A 15,980-nucleotide genomic window follows, 5' to 3' on the forward strand; every position below is an offset into this window, starting at 1 on the left:
CAGAACTACCCTATGACCCAGCAATTGCACTGTTAGGTATTTATCCAAAGGATACAAAACTGCTGATTTGAGGGGCATGTGCACCCCAACGTTTATAGCAGTGCTATCAACAATAGCCAAATTACGAAAAGGGCCCAAATGTCCAGTGACTGATGAATGGATTAAAGAAGAGGCGGTGTATACACACACACACACACACACACACACACACACACACACACACACACTGGAATACTACTCTGTGATAAAAAAAGAATGAAATCTTGCCATTTGCAACAATGTGGATGGGACTAGAGAGTATGCTAACCTTTTGGGATGAGCACTGGGTGTTGTATGGAAACCAATTTGACAATAAATTTCATATATTAAAAAAAAATAATAAAAAAAATAAATGAACATTAAAAAATTTTTAAAAACTATTAAAAAAAAAAGTATGCTAAGCGAAATAAATCAATCATAGACAGATGTCGTATGATTTTACTCCTATGTGAAATTTGAGAAACACAATAGATAATCATGGGGAAGGGAAGGAAAAATAAGATAAAAATAGAGAGGGAGGCAAACCATAAAAGACTCTTAAATACAGAGAACAAACTGAGGGTTGCTGGAGAGGAGGTGGATGGGAGGATGGGGTGAATGGGTGATGGACATTAAGAAGGGCACTTGTTGGGATGAGCATTGGTTGTCATATGTAAGAGATCAATCACTGGGTTCTACTTCTGAAGTCAAGACTATACTGTATGTTAACTACCTTGAATTAAAAAAAAAAAAAAGAATTGAGAGTCAATAGAAGATAAACAATGGAAAAATAAATATAGACCATTCTTTTAAATGCTTACTAAAGCATTTGAAAAGCAGAAGAAAAAAAAGGTGAGCTAACACAGCCTAAGGAAAGGCAAAGCAAGAATTCTTAAAGATGGAGTATGTAAGCAAGAGGGAAGGAGCTAAGAGAGTTTGAAAGCACACAGACGACTGAACAGATAATATATTTCCTATACACATAGCTCCCACCTTGCCCCCTCATACATATTTTCTGAATTCTATCTCCCTATGGAGGGAAGATATTACAGTACTCTGGTATAACTATGCCCATCTCCCTGAGAATAGCTCTTGAGAATATGCAGTCCTATATATAGTAGTACAGTAGTTAAAGACATAGGAGCTGTCTGGCATAAATCAACAATCTTTTATATTCAGCACCTAGTAAGTAAATTTACAACTTTGTGCTAGGTTTAGTGTTCAAGAAAAAAAATACAGTCCACAACTTTAAGAAGCTTAAATTCCAGCTGGAAGATACATGAAGCAATCAGATAAGGCTATCAGAGATAAAAAAAATTAAGTGTGGGATAGTATATGGAAGGAATGACAAAAAATTAACGGGGACTAGAATAGTTGGGGAAGATGTCAAGGAGGTGATGGAACACTGGGCCTCAGTAGTAAGACAAGATATGGACTGGTGCAAAAAGAAAGTGTCGAATCATTCTCTATTTATGCATATGATTGGTGGTATCTTGTAGGAAAAGAATGTCTCAAATGTTATGCCTGGTGTGGCTTTGGAAACAACTACTTCTGAGAGATAAAAAGGCATATATGGAGGGGCACCTGGGTGGCTCAGTCTGTTAAGCATCCAACTCTTAATCTGAGGGTCATGAGTTCAAGCCCTGCATTTGGCTCTACACTGAGTATTAAGCCTACTTAAGAATGAAAAGGCATATATGGAAATGGGTTTGTTGCCTTCTCTTTTATCCTCATTCCTCCTGGGAATAAAAAAGAAAAAGGGGAAGGGCCATGCCTGCATCAGTCAGGAGATAAACCATGATAGCAAAGGTCAGAAAAAGTGAAAATCAAAAGTTGTAGGGGGCAGGATTACAAACTAGAGAAGTGAAGAAGTTGCAAATTCTTGGGGTCCCTGGGTGACTCAGTCAGTTAAGCATCTGACTTCAGGTCAAGTCATGCTAACAGCTCAGAGCCTGGAGCCTGGAGCCTGCAGCTTCCAGCCTGCATGGGATTCTGCGTCTCCCCTCTCTGCCCCTCCCCTACTCACGTTATATGTCTCTCTCTCTCTCCCTCAAAAATAAATAAACATTAAAAAAAAAAAAAAAAAGAAGCTCCCAATTCTTAGGAATTACAGAAAAAATGGAGAATTGGATCCCACACTCTGATAGCAATCTAGGGCAGTGCTTTTCGAACTTGAATTTTCCTGTGATTGACACAGGAATATTGTTAAGCACAGATTATGATTCAGTAAGTCTGGAGTAAAGAATAGGATTCTGTATTTTTAGTAAGTTCTCAGTGATGCCAATACTGCTGGCTTGTGCAGGCCCTGCTTTTATTAACAAGGATCTAGGAGATGTTGGCAGCCAAATAATTTTCTTCTCTTCCTGATTTTAGAATAAAAATATTAAGGTAAATGAGGAAATTTTCAGAAATAAAATGTTTAATTCTATAAAATCCTGACACTTATGGCTTCACATTGTTTTGCCCTTAAAAATCTTTTAAGAAAAATAATTTTGGAATTCTCAGAAAATGAGCACGGATGTATACATATATTCATTAAAAATGGTCATATCACACTGTTACCTTTTGATCTCTGTTGACCACTGTTTATATACTTTGATTTAGAGTTATTTCACTATCAGTTAACAAAAGGTATTCAATTTGGTGCACAATGCTGACTTAATTTCCAGGCAAGCAATGTTCATTCAGGCCTAGACTGTCCCAGTCAGTATCTCTGAACTTTGCTTCCACAAGCAGAGCCCCTAGGAGGTCTGAATTAGACCCAGAGATACTAGATTACTTCTACTCCACAGAGGGCTGAGATAATTCTGTTATAGAACTAAGACTTTACTGTAACTACTGATATAAATCCCTGGGGGAGGAAAAAGTGAAAAAATTGGGGAAAAAAATGACACCACTCAGAATATTTGGGATGTCCTTATTTTGGCTATACAAAAGGTGATCGTAATACCTCAGAAGGCTTTAGTGAGATATCTATGTTCAAGTGATATCCTAATCATTGCCCTTTAGTAAATATCTAAAATTTCCATTTTTCTTTAGGCTTTAGGTTTCCGAATATCTCATATATGATAATTCTTATAAGCAAACAAATTACTTCCAATATGTTTCTGATCCTAAAATAATATAGATTTTAGAAGATCAAGAGTCAATAACTATAGTCCATGGGTCAAATCTGGCCTTCAAACCAATTTTTTACAGCCCCTTTGCTAGGAATGGTTTTTATATTTATAATGGTCATAAAATAAAAGTGAAGAATATGTAACTGTATGTGGCCCACAAAGCCTAAAATGTTTAAAATCTGCTCTTTGACCTATGTATTTTATCTACAAAAGGACAGTGCTAAATAGTAAAAATATTATACATTTGCATGTATTTCAGTTTCCCATTCCTGCAGAAAATTTCTAAAAACATCTTTCCCTCGTAGCTTCAAACTTAAAAACTGAACAGACTAACCAGACTTGTTATTATTTATGTTTTTAATCAATAACCTCAAGTATTTCAGAAGTAGTTTGTCCTCCAAAAAGCTCTTAGCACTGGGGACTAGCAGAATTTAATCCAACAAATCTCTTAGGCTATTATCAACACAGAGAGGTTGTTCCAAATCTCTAAGTTACGCTAGATAAGAATGAACTAGCCTGAGATGTAAGACATGTGTTAATTACTATCTTGACATTCCATGAGGCCATCCTTGGAATATGGCCAGCAAAAAGTTCAATCACTGGGAGTCCCCCTGGCTTATGCTGTTCACTGTTCATTTCAATGTAACCTTAGACAATTAGCCATGTTTTTCCCCTTACCAGTGCCTTGTCTGCAGGAGCGGTGAGCCGGCTGTAGTAATGAATCCTCTTGTTCATGGCAGAGGCATGGTCGCTAACCCTCTGAATGACATCATTCACATTGACGATGTTTGTGGGCTCTATATAGAAAGGCCTAGAGAAGGGAATATACACTTGACAAAGAACATTCAGCCAGAAATTCTGGAAGTCAGCCATTGAAGAAAATAACTTCTTGTCCCCCATTAGAAATGAGATGCACCACCACAAGACATTCACTTCTCACTTTTGGTGGGAAAAGATAATTTTACAAAAGAAGCATTATCCAATCCACAGAATAAAGCTTTTGTCTCCTAATACTATCATAAACACTCTTTTCTACTCTTTAGGAATTTAGCAATAGAGGAGACATAACAGAAAGAGCTTCAATCAATTATTAAAAATAAATATAGCAGCTGACAGTTGTCAACAATGAAATTTAGATCCACACAACTTTGAATATTCTCTCAAAAGGCTTTTGGCACTAAATCAGAGAAATTACTGACATAAATGTTCTTCTACTCAACAGTCTCTATTCCTTCTTTACGGGCCAATGTTACTTCCTATGACAAATAAAATACAGATAAGTGATCTCAACCATCTCCCTTGTGAAACTTATCCAAAGTACTGTCAAATGGAACATCAAGACACCAGAGATATTTTGCCTCATTCTACTTTTCTTGGATTTCCGTAACAAATCCTATTATGTTATTATTTATGTGTATACTCCCTTCCCATAACTGTGTCCCAATTAACTGTAGATTCTGGTTTTCAATCATCATTTTCAGTCATTAACCCTGCCAGTTCCTAACAAAACTCCTTCCACTTGCTTTCTAAGCTTCCAGTAATGGACTCCAAAACAGAAAGACCAGGCAGAGTAGCATGAAAAGGACTGCTTTCCTCCACTGACTCTCAGATCCCTCAAAGTCACAAATGATACTGTGCCCCAAATTGCATGTACTATGCTATTTCAGATTACATACAGATCCAAGTAATGAAGGAAAAAAAACTAGATTTCTCTGGTTCCATATAACTCTTCTATATTTATAGTTCTGAAAGAAGCTTAAAATTTATGCTAGTCATTTGTGGAGACAGTTAATCTGGTCCTGTGGAATCACCTGAAAAACCAAGTGACTGAAATTTTAGTTTCTGCTATTTTTTCCAACTACTAGCTATAAGCGAAATCGTAGTATAGATGTTAAATTTAATCTTGTCTCTCTAGTTAGTATACAGAATCTCTGAATCTTCCTTTTGCTATTTACTCTCCACCACAGCACCTAAGTAGGACAGGTACTCTCCAATTCAATACACCAAATATCTTAAAGAAGAGCACTTACTAGAGCAAATAATATGGATATGGAGATCAACGTGACATTATATCTACACTAAGCATATCATTACTAAGTGAACTAAGGGATGTCAATAAATATGAAGGGGATATAAAGAAAATGAAACAGTCAGAGGCTGAATAAACTATCCCTACTTGGTAGTCTGAGGTAACTACCAATCCTCCCAAAGCACTATGGTATTTTACATAATTTGCAAATCTACTGCATCAGTAGTACTAAAAAGCAACGTAAAATATTTTATGTCCAGGAAACAGTTTAATCATACCTGGGGTCACAATCTACAGAGCATTCATTTCTTGTTTTGTAAGAATGATATCCCGCAAAGTTCAAGAAAGAACTATAGCTTAAAGTCAACATAAAGGAGAGAATGCAACTAATCAAGGATTACTAAAAGAGACTAACAAGAATGGTAGTGATAGAAAAGTATAAATATTCTACTTGTAGCTTCTTACTCTGAAAATTCAACGGTATTAATATCAACCACTAAATTGGCTTGAAGGCCTTGCTGAAAAGCAGTCCAGGAAGTGCTACATTTTTTGGCTTCTGGCATCTAACAAAAGTGTTAACTGTACCAGTTTAGTTGGCTTGGGTACTCTGAGAGCAGAATGACTCTGAAAGTTTTTCTTTTCCGACAGTTTTCATCGAGATGCTGAGTGCCTGTTCAAACAAATATTTTGGAATCTTTTCAAAACAGATTCTCTTTAAAAATATCCAACTCAGCATATCTTAACTAAATTATTAGAAACATATGTTAAAGCTTCATCTGAGAGCAAAAAATATAAATTACATTTCTAAATTGAACTTTAGTTGGATCTGAAAACATTTTTAAAATTAGTATTATACAGAGAACAGTGTTAAGAATTAAATACTCTTGAAATTTGGGTTTTTTCTTTTGAACACGGTTTCACATGATTGCTCTCTATCAGTATTACTTCCCATTTGAAGTGTAGCTCAATTGTATCACAGTGAAAATAAATTATGATATTTCATGTAGAAGTTATATTTGTTTTACCTTATAAGTATTTATGGTTATGCTACAGAAAAAAAGTACCTTAAACATTCAGCAAAATTTTTAAAATATTTAGAAATGTGACTCAAAATCCCATATATTCATTTAACAAACTTATAAACAGAGAAATGTTATTTCTACCTAACACCTTTTCTAGGTTCCACTCCTTACATTCCTTAAAAACTTTTGGCTTTTAAATCTGTCTCCACCCTTCTACTGACCAGTTATACTCCTCTGAAAGTTAATAACAATTCCTTGACTTTTAAGGTTCATACTCAATGTGAAGACCTATGATTTAAAGCTGTTTGTTCCTTTATTCACATCTCCATGAAAGCTGAAGCCCTCCAACACCTGCCAAATTGGGGTAGTTTGTTAAAAAATGAAAAGGGAATCAAGTATTTAAAAATCTCAAGCAAATAAACATTCAAAATAATGAACCCACAGTACTTGTTTCTTCCTCCTTGGTAAAATGCTATGTCTGACAGGCAGATTTTCAATGAAGACAGAAAAGAAGTTAATCAAGCCACTGTACCTAGAAATTTCTTGCTGCTACAACAAAAATATTGGTAACCTCCAACTTGCTGATGTGTTTCTCGCTTTCCCTGGTGCTTATACAACATCCTTTTTCACAAAAATCCTGCTCTACATTCCAGTTTCACTCAATATTACCAAAGGCTGAGCCTAAGGATCTTCTCTACTATGGTTAATTATTTTGTACTGGTTCTCAAAACTTATTAAATATTATTTAAGTGCCAACCAAGCATAGTTAAGCATAGTTCTAAACATTTAATAATAATTAAGACATAGAAACTGAAGGATCATAATCTGCTGGAGGAGACAGGTAAGTAAGCAATCCCAGTCCAGGGGGAAAAATAGAAAAAGAGAGTGAGTGCTTATGAAAAACAGTGGGAGCAAGAAAGAGTGGACAGACTTGTGTGGTGTTGGGTACGTGCAGTGTACTGTGTGATCAAACAGAAGGAGAAGCTAACCCATGTCTGGCAGACCACTAAAGAAGTAACACCTGAGGTGAATCCTAAAAGATACAGAGGTAGACAAATATGGGAAAAAGTAGGAAAGAAATAGTGTTTCCAAAAAATATGTAAGAACACGTAGAAAGAACAAGGAGAGAGAGCATGATGTGTTTTTGAAAACTGTAAGTAGTGGGAAAAGTGGTAATATATAAGGCAAACATGGGCCAGGACACAGAAGACCTCACATGCCAATGAAGGATATGATCCAAAAGGGAAGAACCCCCAGTCTCAGACTCTTCTGCTGATTCCTTCTCTAATTCCAACCCTCAAATATCAGAGTAACCCAGAGTTTAATCCAGTGGCATTTTTTCTTCTCTATCTAGAGTCATGGTCTTGGTGGTCTCATCTAGTCACATAAATTTAAATATCATGCATATGCTGATGGCACTCAAACTATCTCCAGTCTGAATTTTTTTTTTTTTTTTGAGAGAGAGAGGAAGCATGAGTGGAGCAGAGAGTCAGAGAGTGAGAGAGACAGAGAGAGACAAAGAGAGAGAGAGAGAGAGAGAGAGAGAGAGAGAGAGAATCTTAAGCAGAATCCAGCAGGGCTTGATCCCATTACTCTGGGATCATGAACTGAGCCAAAATTAAGAGTCAGACACTCAACTGACTTAGCCAAACTCTCCCACCCATTGCATCTCTTAGACTTCAATGCTTACCATACTAATCACACCAGCCTCTTCACAGTTCTTGAAACACTATAAACAAGCACCTGCTCCAGGATCATTGTTAGTAATTTCAGGTAAAAACAAAGCCTCTGAAGGCCTTTCCCTAAATACCTTCATGGCTTCTTCTTTCAGGTCTTTCCTCACTTGTGGAATAAGGTATTTAGCTACCCTTGACAGCATAGCTAAAATTTCAACCCAGTTCTTTACCCTTGTCATTTCATAGATCTTCTCTGCTTTACAAGATCTCCTTAGCATTTATACTCTCCAACACAATATATATTTATTTATTATTGGTAAATATATTTTATTGCCTCCAGTAAATTAAGATCTACAATAGGAGGGACTTTTGTCAATTTGGTCACTCTTATATTCTCAGGGCATAGAATAGTACATGGCGTATTGTAAAAGCTCATTAGAGGGCACCTGGGTGGCTCTCATGATCTCACAGCTTGTGGGTTTGAGCCCCACGTTGGGCTCTGTGCTGACAGCTCAGACCCTAGAGCCTGCTTCGGATTCTGTGTCTTCCTCTCTCTCTCTGCCCCTCCTCCACTCACACTCTGTCTCTCTGTCTCTCTGTCTCAAAAAATAAACAAACATTAAAAAAAAATTAAAAGCTCATTAGAATACGATGAGTAAAGTATGGTGTAACACTTTACAAAAAAGTTTATTTTGAAATAATTTTTTCAGGTAAACTCTATCCCCAACGTGGGGCTCAAACTCATGATTCCAACATCAAGAGTCGCACACTTACCAACTGAGCCAGCCAAATGTCCCATTATTTTGAAATAAATTAGAGTCATATAGAAGTTAGAAATATAGTACAGAAAGTATTCCCATTAACACTCCACTCAGGTTCTACAATGACATCTTATATAACCATACTACAACCAGTGAAACTTGTATTACCTTTATAATCAGAAAAAAAGTGAATGAAAAATTATGGGGATAATGCTTTCAACTTTTCTGTACATTTAAAGTATTTAAAATAAAACTTGGGGGGAGAAATGATGGAGGGAGTAATCAAAGTATCAAATACTGTACAAAATGAGAAGCAACCTGTACAAAAATCAACTTAGGGTGTTAATCTGGTTAATTTGAGTTATCCTCAAACCAATTAAAAATTTTTCAGGACAGAATGATTGTGTCAAGTGCTACTGCAAAGACAAATGAGATGGGAACTGATCAATGAAATGACCACCAGTAACTTTGATATGAGTAGTCTCAGTGGAGTAGTAAGGGCAAAAGCCTGTCTGAATTGGGATCAAGAGAAAAACTGGATACGATGAGTATAAATAATCCTTGCAAAGAGTCTTCTGTAAAAAGGAACAAAAGAAATGGAGTGGTAGCTAAAGAGGTAAGTGTAAATAGTCTACAAAGTATAAAAAAAGCATAACAAACACAACCACCTGTAATCCCATGAATGGCTTCATTCTCTTGTAAGAAAACATGAGATTCCATTGTTATAATTTAAAAATTATAAATTGCTATAATTTTAAAATCTGACAATACCAAGCACTAGTAGGAGATAATGTAATGGAAACTGTTATACAATATAATGGAAATGTAAACTGATAGAATTCCTGTAGAAAAGAGTTTGGCATTATCCAGTTAAGTTGAATATACACATACACCACTACCAGGCAAGTGCACTCCCAGGAATTTATCCTAGAGAAGTTCTTGCACATGTATGCTAAATAACAGACTAATGTTTATAGGGATGTTATTTGTAAGATCTCCACACTGGAGACAACTCAAATGTCCAACAACAGTAGAATGTATACATAAACTGCAGATACTCATAGAATGAAATGCCAGAAAGCACTGGAAAGAACTATTGTTACACACAACTTGGCTGAAAATTATAAACAAAAATTCCAAAATAATACATACAGTATGATCTCATTTAAATGAAGTCTACAAAAATGTAAAACTGATTTCAGTATTTTAGGGATACAGAGACAATAAATAATGAAAAGTAGGGAAATGGTCACACAAATGGGAGAAGAGTGTTTACCTATAGAGGAAGGAAGAGTGTTTGGTGAAAGACATATGAGGAACATATGAGGTGCTGTTATATCTAGACCTTCGTGTTGGTTGTACAGGTATTGGCTTTATAATTATCTTTAAAATTGTGCTTAAGAGCTATACAGTCTTCTGTACACATATGTGATTAAAGACTTTAAAAACAGGTCTTTAACACATTTTTTCAAAATTTAGTAATGAGATCAAAAGGGACCATAACATCTTCTGTATCATACAGAAATTTACTGGTTATAGGAGTGCCTAGGTGGTTCGGTTGGTTAAGCATCTGAGTCTTGATTTGGACTCAGGTCATGATCTCACGGTTCCTGAGTTTGAGCCCCGCATCAGGCCCTGTGCTGCTACCACAGAGCCTACTTAGGAATCTCTGTCTACCTCTCAAAAATAAATAACACACACACACACACACACACAAAGACATTTATCGGTTATCTTTTGGCAAAATACCTTAAAGAGTGTCAAACTTAAATACAAGTTATCTACTTTTTGCTATAAAAAGTCAACTGTGAAGGAGGGCAGGAAGATGGCGGCGAAAGACGATGCTGGGGTCACCGCGTCCTGCTGATCGCTTAGATTCCACCCATATCTGCCTAATTTACCCCGATAACCACCAGAAGACTAGCAGAACGGACTCTCTGGAGCCAAGTGTAGACTAAGAGGCCCATGGAAGGGGGTAGGAAGGGCAGAGAGGCGATGTGCGCTACACAGACTGGCGGGAGGGAGCCAGGACAGTGGAGGGGCAGCCAGCCCACCACGCACAGCAGAGCCCCCAAGTCTGGCTTGCAAAAGCGGAGGGGCTGGACGGAGTGTGTTCTGACAACCAGTGGGACTTAACATCTGGAATGTTATAAGTCAACAGCTCTGCTCGGAGAGCGGGAGGGAGCGTTGTTGAGCCCGGGAGGACGGAGCTCAGCTTGGTGGGGAACAAAGGCACTGGGAAGGGCCATCTCCCTCACCCATCCCCCAGCCAAAATCCCAAAGGGAGCCAGTTCCCGTCACAGAACTTGCTTGCACCTTGCAAACACCCAACGCTGTGCTTCTGTGGATCCATCCCTCCAATGGGTCTGCCTCCCTCCCGGTGCCACAGGGCCCCTCCCTAAGCGGACCACCAAAGGCAAAGTGAGCTGACCCTGCCCCTCCAGCCCCTGTGCGCCTTGCAGATCCACCCCAGCTAATACGCGAGATCCCATCGAAGCCGTACCACGAGACTAGTAGTGTGCAAGTAGCCTGAACAGAGGCCACACCACTCCACAGTGAGTCCTTCCCCTGGGAGAGGGGAAGATAAGGTACACACCAGTCTGACTGTGGCCCCAGCGTGGGCTGGGGGCAGACATCAGGACTGACTGCGCCCCGCCCACCAACACAAGTTACTCCAGACAGCACAGAGGAAGAGGCCTGCAGTTCCAAGCCACTCCAGGGACTATCCAAAATGACGAAACGGAGGAATTCTCCTCAAAAGAAACTCCAGGAAGTAGCAACAGCTAACGAATTGATCAAAAACGATTTAAGCAATATAACAGAAAATGACAGCAGAGAATCTATTTGTACAGAGATCAAGGGACTAAGAAACAGTCAGGAGGAGCTAAAAATGCTATAAATGAGCTGCAAAATAAAATGGAGGCAACCACAGCTCGGATTGAAGAGGCAGAGGAGAAAATAGGTGAATTAGAAGATAAAATTATGGAAAAAGAAGAAGCTGAGAAAAAGAGAGATAAAAAAATCCAGGAGTATGAGGGAAGACTTAGAGAACTAAGTGACATAATTAAGCGAAATAATGTATGCATAATTGGGATTCCAGAGGAGGAAGAGAGAAGGAAAGGTGCTTAAGGTGTACTTGAAGAAATCATAGCTGAGAACTTCCCTGATCTGGGGAAGGAAAAAGGCATTGAAATCCAAGAGGCACAGAGAACTCCCTTCAGATGCAACCTGAATCGATCTTTTGCACGACATATCATAGTGAAACCGGCAAAATACAAGGATAAAGAGAAAATTCTGAAAACAGCTAGGGATAAATATGCTCTAACATTTAAAGGGAGATCGATAAGACTCATGACGGATATGTCTACTGAAATTTGGAAGGCCAGAAAGGAATGGCAGGAAATCTTCAATGTGATGAACAGAAAAAAATATGCAGCCGAGAATCTTTTATCCAGCAAGTCGGTCATTTAGAATAGAAGGAGAGATAAAGGTCTTCCCAAACAAACAAAAACTGAAGGAATTCAGCACCACTAAATCAGCCCTACAAGAGATCCTAGAGGGGATCCTGTGAGACAAAGTACCAGAGACATCACTGCAAGCATGAAACCTACAGACATCACAATGACTCTAAACCCATATCTTTCAATAATAACACTGAATGTAAATGGACTAAATGCTCCAACCAAAAGACATAGGATATCAGAATGGATAAAAAAAACAAGACCCATCTATTTGCTGTCTACAAGAGACTCATTTTAGACCTGAGGACACCTTCAGATTGAAAGTGAGGGGATGGAGAACTATCTATCATGCTACTGGAAGTCCAAAGATGCTGGACTAGCCATACTTATATCAGACAAACTAGACTTCAAATTAAAGGCTGTAACAAGAGATGAAGGAGGGCATTATATAATAATTACAGGGTCAATCCATCAGGATGAGCTAACAATTATAAACGTCTATGTGCTGAATACGGGAGCCCCCAAATATATAACACAATCACAAACATAAGCAACCTTATTGATAAGAATGTGGTAACTGTAGGGGACTTTAATACTCCACTTACAACATTGGATAGATCATCCAGACACAGGATCAATAAAGAAACAAGGGCCCTGAATGATACACTAGATCAGATGGACTTGACAGATATATTGAGAACTCTGCATCCCAAAGCAACAGATATACTTTCTTCTCGAGTGCACATGGAACCTTCTCCAAGATAGATCACATACTGGGTCACAAAACAGCCCTTCATAAGTATACAAGAATTGAGATCATACCATGCATACTTTCAGACCACAATGTGATGAAGCTTGAAATCAACCACAGGAAAAAGTCTGGAAAACCTCCAAAAGCATGGAGGTTAAAAAACACCCTACTAGAGAATGAATGGATCGATTAGATGTCGGGCAAGATGGCGGCTTAGGAGGACGCTGGGCTCACCGCACGTCCTGCTGATCACTTAGATTCCATCTACATCTGCCTAAATAACCCAGAAAACCGCCAGAGGATTAGCAGAACGGAGTCGCCGGAGCCAAACGCAGACGAGAGGCCCACGGAAGAGGGTAGGAAGGGCGGCGAGGCGGTGCGCGCTCCACGGACTGGCGGGAGGGAGCCGGGGCGGAGGGGCGGCTCGCCGGCCAAGCACAGCCACCGAGTCTGGCTTGCAAAAGCGGAGGGGCCTGACGGACTGTGTTCCCACAACAAGCGCGACTTAGCGTCTGGGAGGTCATAAGTTAACAGCTCTGCTCGGAAAGCGGGAAGGCTGGAGGACAAAGGGAGGGAGAGCTGCTGAGCCCCCTGACAACAGAGCTCAGTTTGGTGGGGAACAAAGGCGCTCGCCAGCGCCATCTCCCCCGCCCATCCCCCAGCCGAAATCCCAAAGAGAACCTGTTCCTGCCGGGGAACTTGCTCGCTCCGCGCAAACACCCAACTCTGCGCTTCGGTGGAGCCAAACCTCCGGCAGCGGATCTGACTCCCTCCCGCTGCCACAGGGCCCCTCCTGAAGTGGATCACCTAAGGAGAAGCGATCTAAGCCTGCCCCTCCTGCCCCCGAGCACCTTGCCTACCCACCCCAGCTAATACGCCAGATCCCCAGCATCACAAGCCTGGCACGGTGCAAGTAGCCCAGACGAGCCACACCACCCCACAGTGAATCCCGCCCCTAGGAGAGGGGAAGAGAAGGCACACACCAGTCTGACCGTGGCCCCAGCGGTGGGCTGGGGACAGACATCAGGTCTGACTGCGGCCCCGCCCACCAACTCCAGTTATACACTACAGCACAGGGGAAGTGCCCTGCAGGTCCGCACCACTCCAGGGACTATCCAAAATGACCAAGCGGAAGAACTCCCCTCAGAAGAATCTCCAGGAAATAACAACAGCTAATGAGCTGATCAAAAAGGATTTAAATAATATAACAGAAAGTGAATTTAGAATAATAGTCATAAAATTAATCGCTGGGCTTGAAAACAGTATACAGGACAGCAGAGAATCTCTTGCTACAGAGATCAAGGGACTAAGGAACAGTCACGAGGAGCTGAAAAACGCTTTAAACGAAATGCATAACAAAATGGAAACCACCACAGCTCGGCTTGAAGAGGCAGAGGAGAGAATAGGTGAACTAGAAGATAAAGTTATGGAAAAAGAGGAAGCTGAGAAAAAGAGAGATAAAAAAATCCAGGAGTATGAGGGGAAAATTAGAGAATTAAGTGATACACTAAAAAGAAATAATATACGCATAATTGGTATCCCAGAGGAGGAAGAGAGAGGGAAAGGTGCTGAAGGGGTACTTGAAGAAATAATAGCTGAGAACTTCCCTGAACTGGGGAAGGAAAAAGGCATTGAAATCCAAGAGGCACAGAGAACTCCCTTCAGACGTAACTTGAATCGATCTTCTGCACGACATATCATAGTGAAACTGGCAAAATACAAGGATAAAGAGAAAATTCTGAAAGCAGCAAGGGGTAAACGTGCCCTCACATATAAAGGGAGACCTATAAGACTCGTGACTGATCTCTCTTTTGAAACTTGGCAGGCCAGAAAGAATTGGCACGAGATTTTCAGGGTGCTAGACAGAAAAAATATGCAGCCGAGAATCCTTTATCCAGCAAGTCTGTCATTTAGAATAGAAGGAGAGATAAAGGTCTTCCCAAACAAACAAAAACTGAAGGAATTTGTCACCACTAAACCAGCCCTACAAGAGATCCTAAGGGGGACCCTGTGAGACAAAGTCCCAGAGACATCACTACAAGCTTAAAACATACAGACATCACAATGACTCTAAACCCGTATCTTTCTATAATAACACTGAATGTAAATGGATTAAATGCGCCAACCAAAAGACATAGGGTATCAGAATGGATAAAAAAACAAGACCCATCTATTTGCTGTCTACAAGAGACTCATTTTAGACCTGAGGACACCTTTAGATTGAGAGTGAGGGGATGGAGAACTATTTATCATGCGACTGGAAACCAAAAGAAAGCTGGAGTAGCCATACTTATATCAGACAAACTAGACTTTAAATTAAAGGCTGTAACAAGAGATGAAGAAGGACATTATATAATAGTTACAGGGTCTATCCATCAGGAAGAGCTAACAATTATAAATGTCTATGCACCGAATACCGGAGCCCCCAAATATATAAAACAATTACTCATAAACATAAGCAACCTTATTGATAAGAATGTGGTAATTGCAGGGGACTTTAATACACCACTTACAGAAATGGATAGATCATCTAGACACACGGTCAATAAAGAAACAAGGGCCCTGAATGAGACATTGGATCAGATGGACTTGACAGATATATTTAGAACTCTGCATCCCAAAGCAACAGAATATACTTTCTTCTCGAGTGCACATGGAACATTCTCCAAGATAGATCATATACTGGGTCACAAAACAGCCCTTCATCAGTTTACAAGAATTGAAATTATACCATGCTTACTTTCAGACCACAATGCTATGAAGCTTGAAATCAACCACAGAAAAAAGTCTGGAAAACCTCCAAAAGCATGGAGGTTAAAGAACACCCTACTAACGAATGAGTGGGTCAACCAGGCAATTAGAGAAGAAATTAAAAAATATATGGAAACAAATGAAAATGAAAATACAACAATCCAAACGCTTTGGGACGCAGCAAAGGCAGTCCTGAGAGGAAAATACATTGCAATCCAGGCCTATCTCAAGAAACAAGAAAAATCCCAAATACAAAATCTAACAGCACACCTAAAGGAACTAGAAGCAGAACAGCAAAGGCAGCCTAAGCCCAGCAGAAGAAGAGAAATAATAAAGATCAGGGCAGATATAAACAATATAGAATCTAAAAAAACTGTAGAGCAGATCAATGA

General features: G+C 39.5%; 1 protein-coding gene across 7 annotated transcripts in view; it reads right to left on the reverse strand.

Moving 5' to 3' along the window:
• The window catches only part of SLC38A9 (solute carrier family 38 member 9), a 92,668-nt gene that overhangs the window by 45,316 nt on the left and 31,372 nt on the right, over window positions 1–15,980 (reverse strand). For 4 of the 7 annotated variants that reach the window (XR_007151386.1, XM_047854545.1, XM_047854768.1 and 1 more), the window contains one exon: window positions 3,816–3,948. Coding sequence is in view for 6 of the 7 variants with exons in the window: in XM_047854545.1 (XP_047710501.1) it covers window positions 3,816–3,948 (133 nt within the window). In the remaining variant the exon portion in view is untranslated. Of the gene's footprint in view, window positions 1–3,815; window positions 3,949–5,631; window positions 5,722–5,751; window positions 5,837–15,980 lie in introns of those variants that run through there. The other 3 variants (XM_047854712.1, XM_047854690.1, XM_047854608.1) reach the window with 2 other exon arrangements.

This window comes from Prionailurus viverrinus, chromosome A1, assembly GCF_022837055.1.
Source record: "Prionailurus viverrinus isolate Anna chromosome A1, UM_Priviv_1.0, whole genome shotgun sequence".
Lineage (NCBI taxonomy): Eukaryota > Metazoa > Chordata > Mammalia > Carnivora > Felidae > Prionailurus > Prionailurus viverrinus.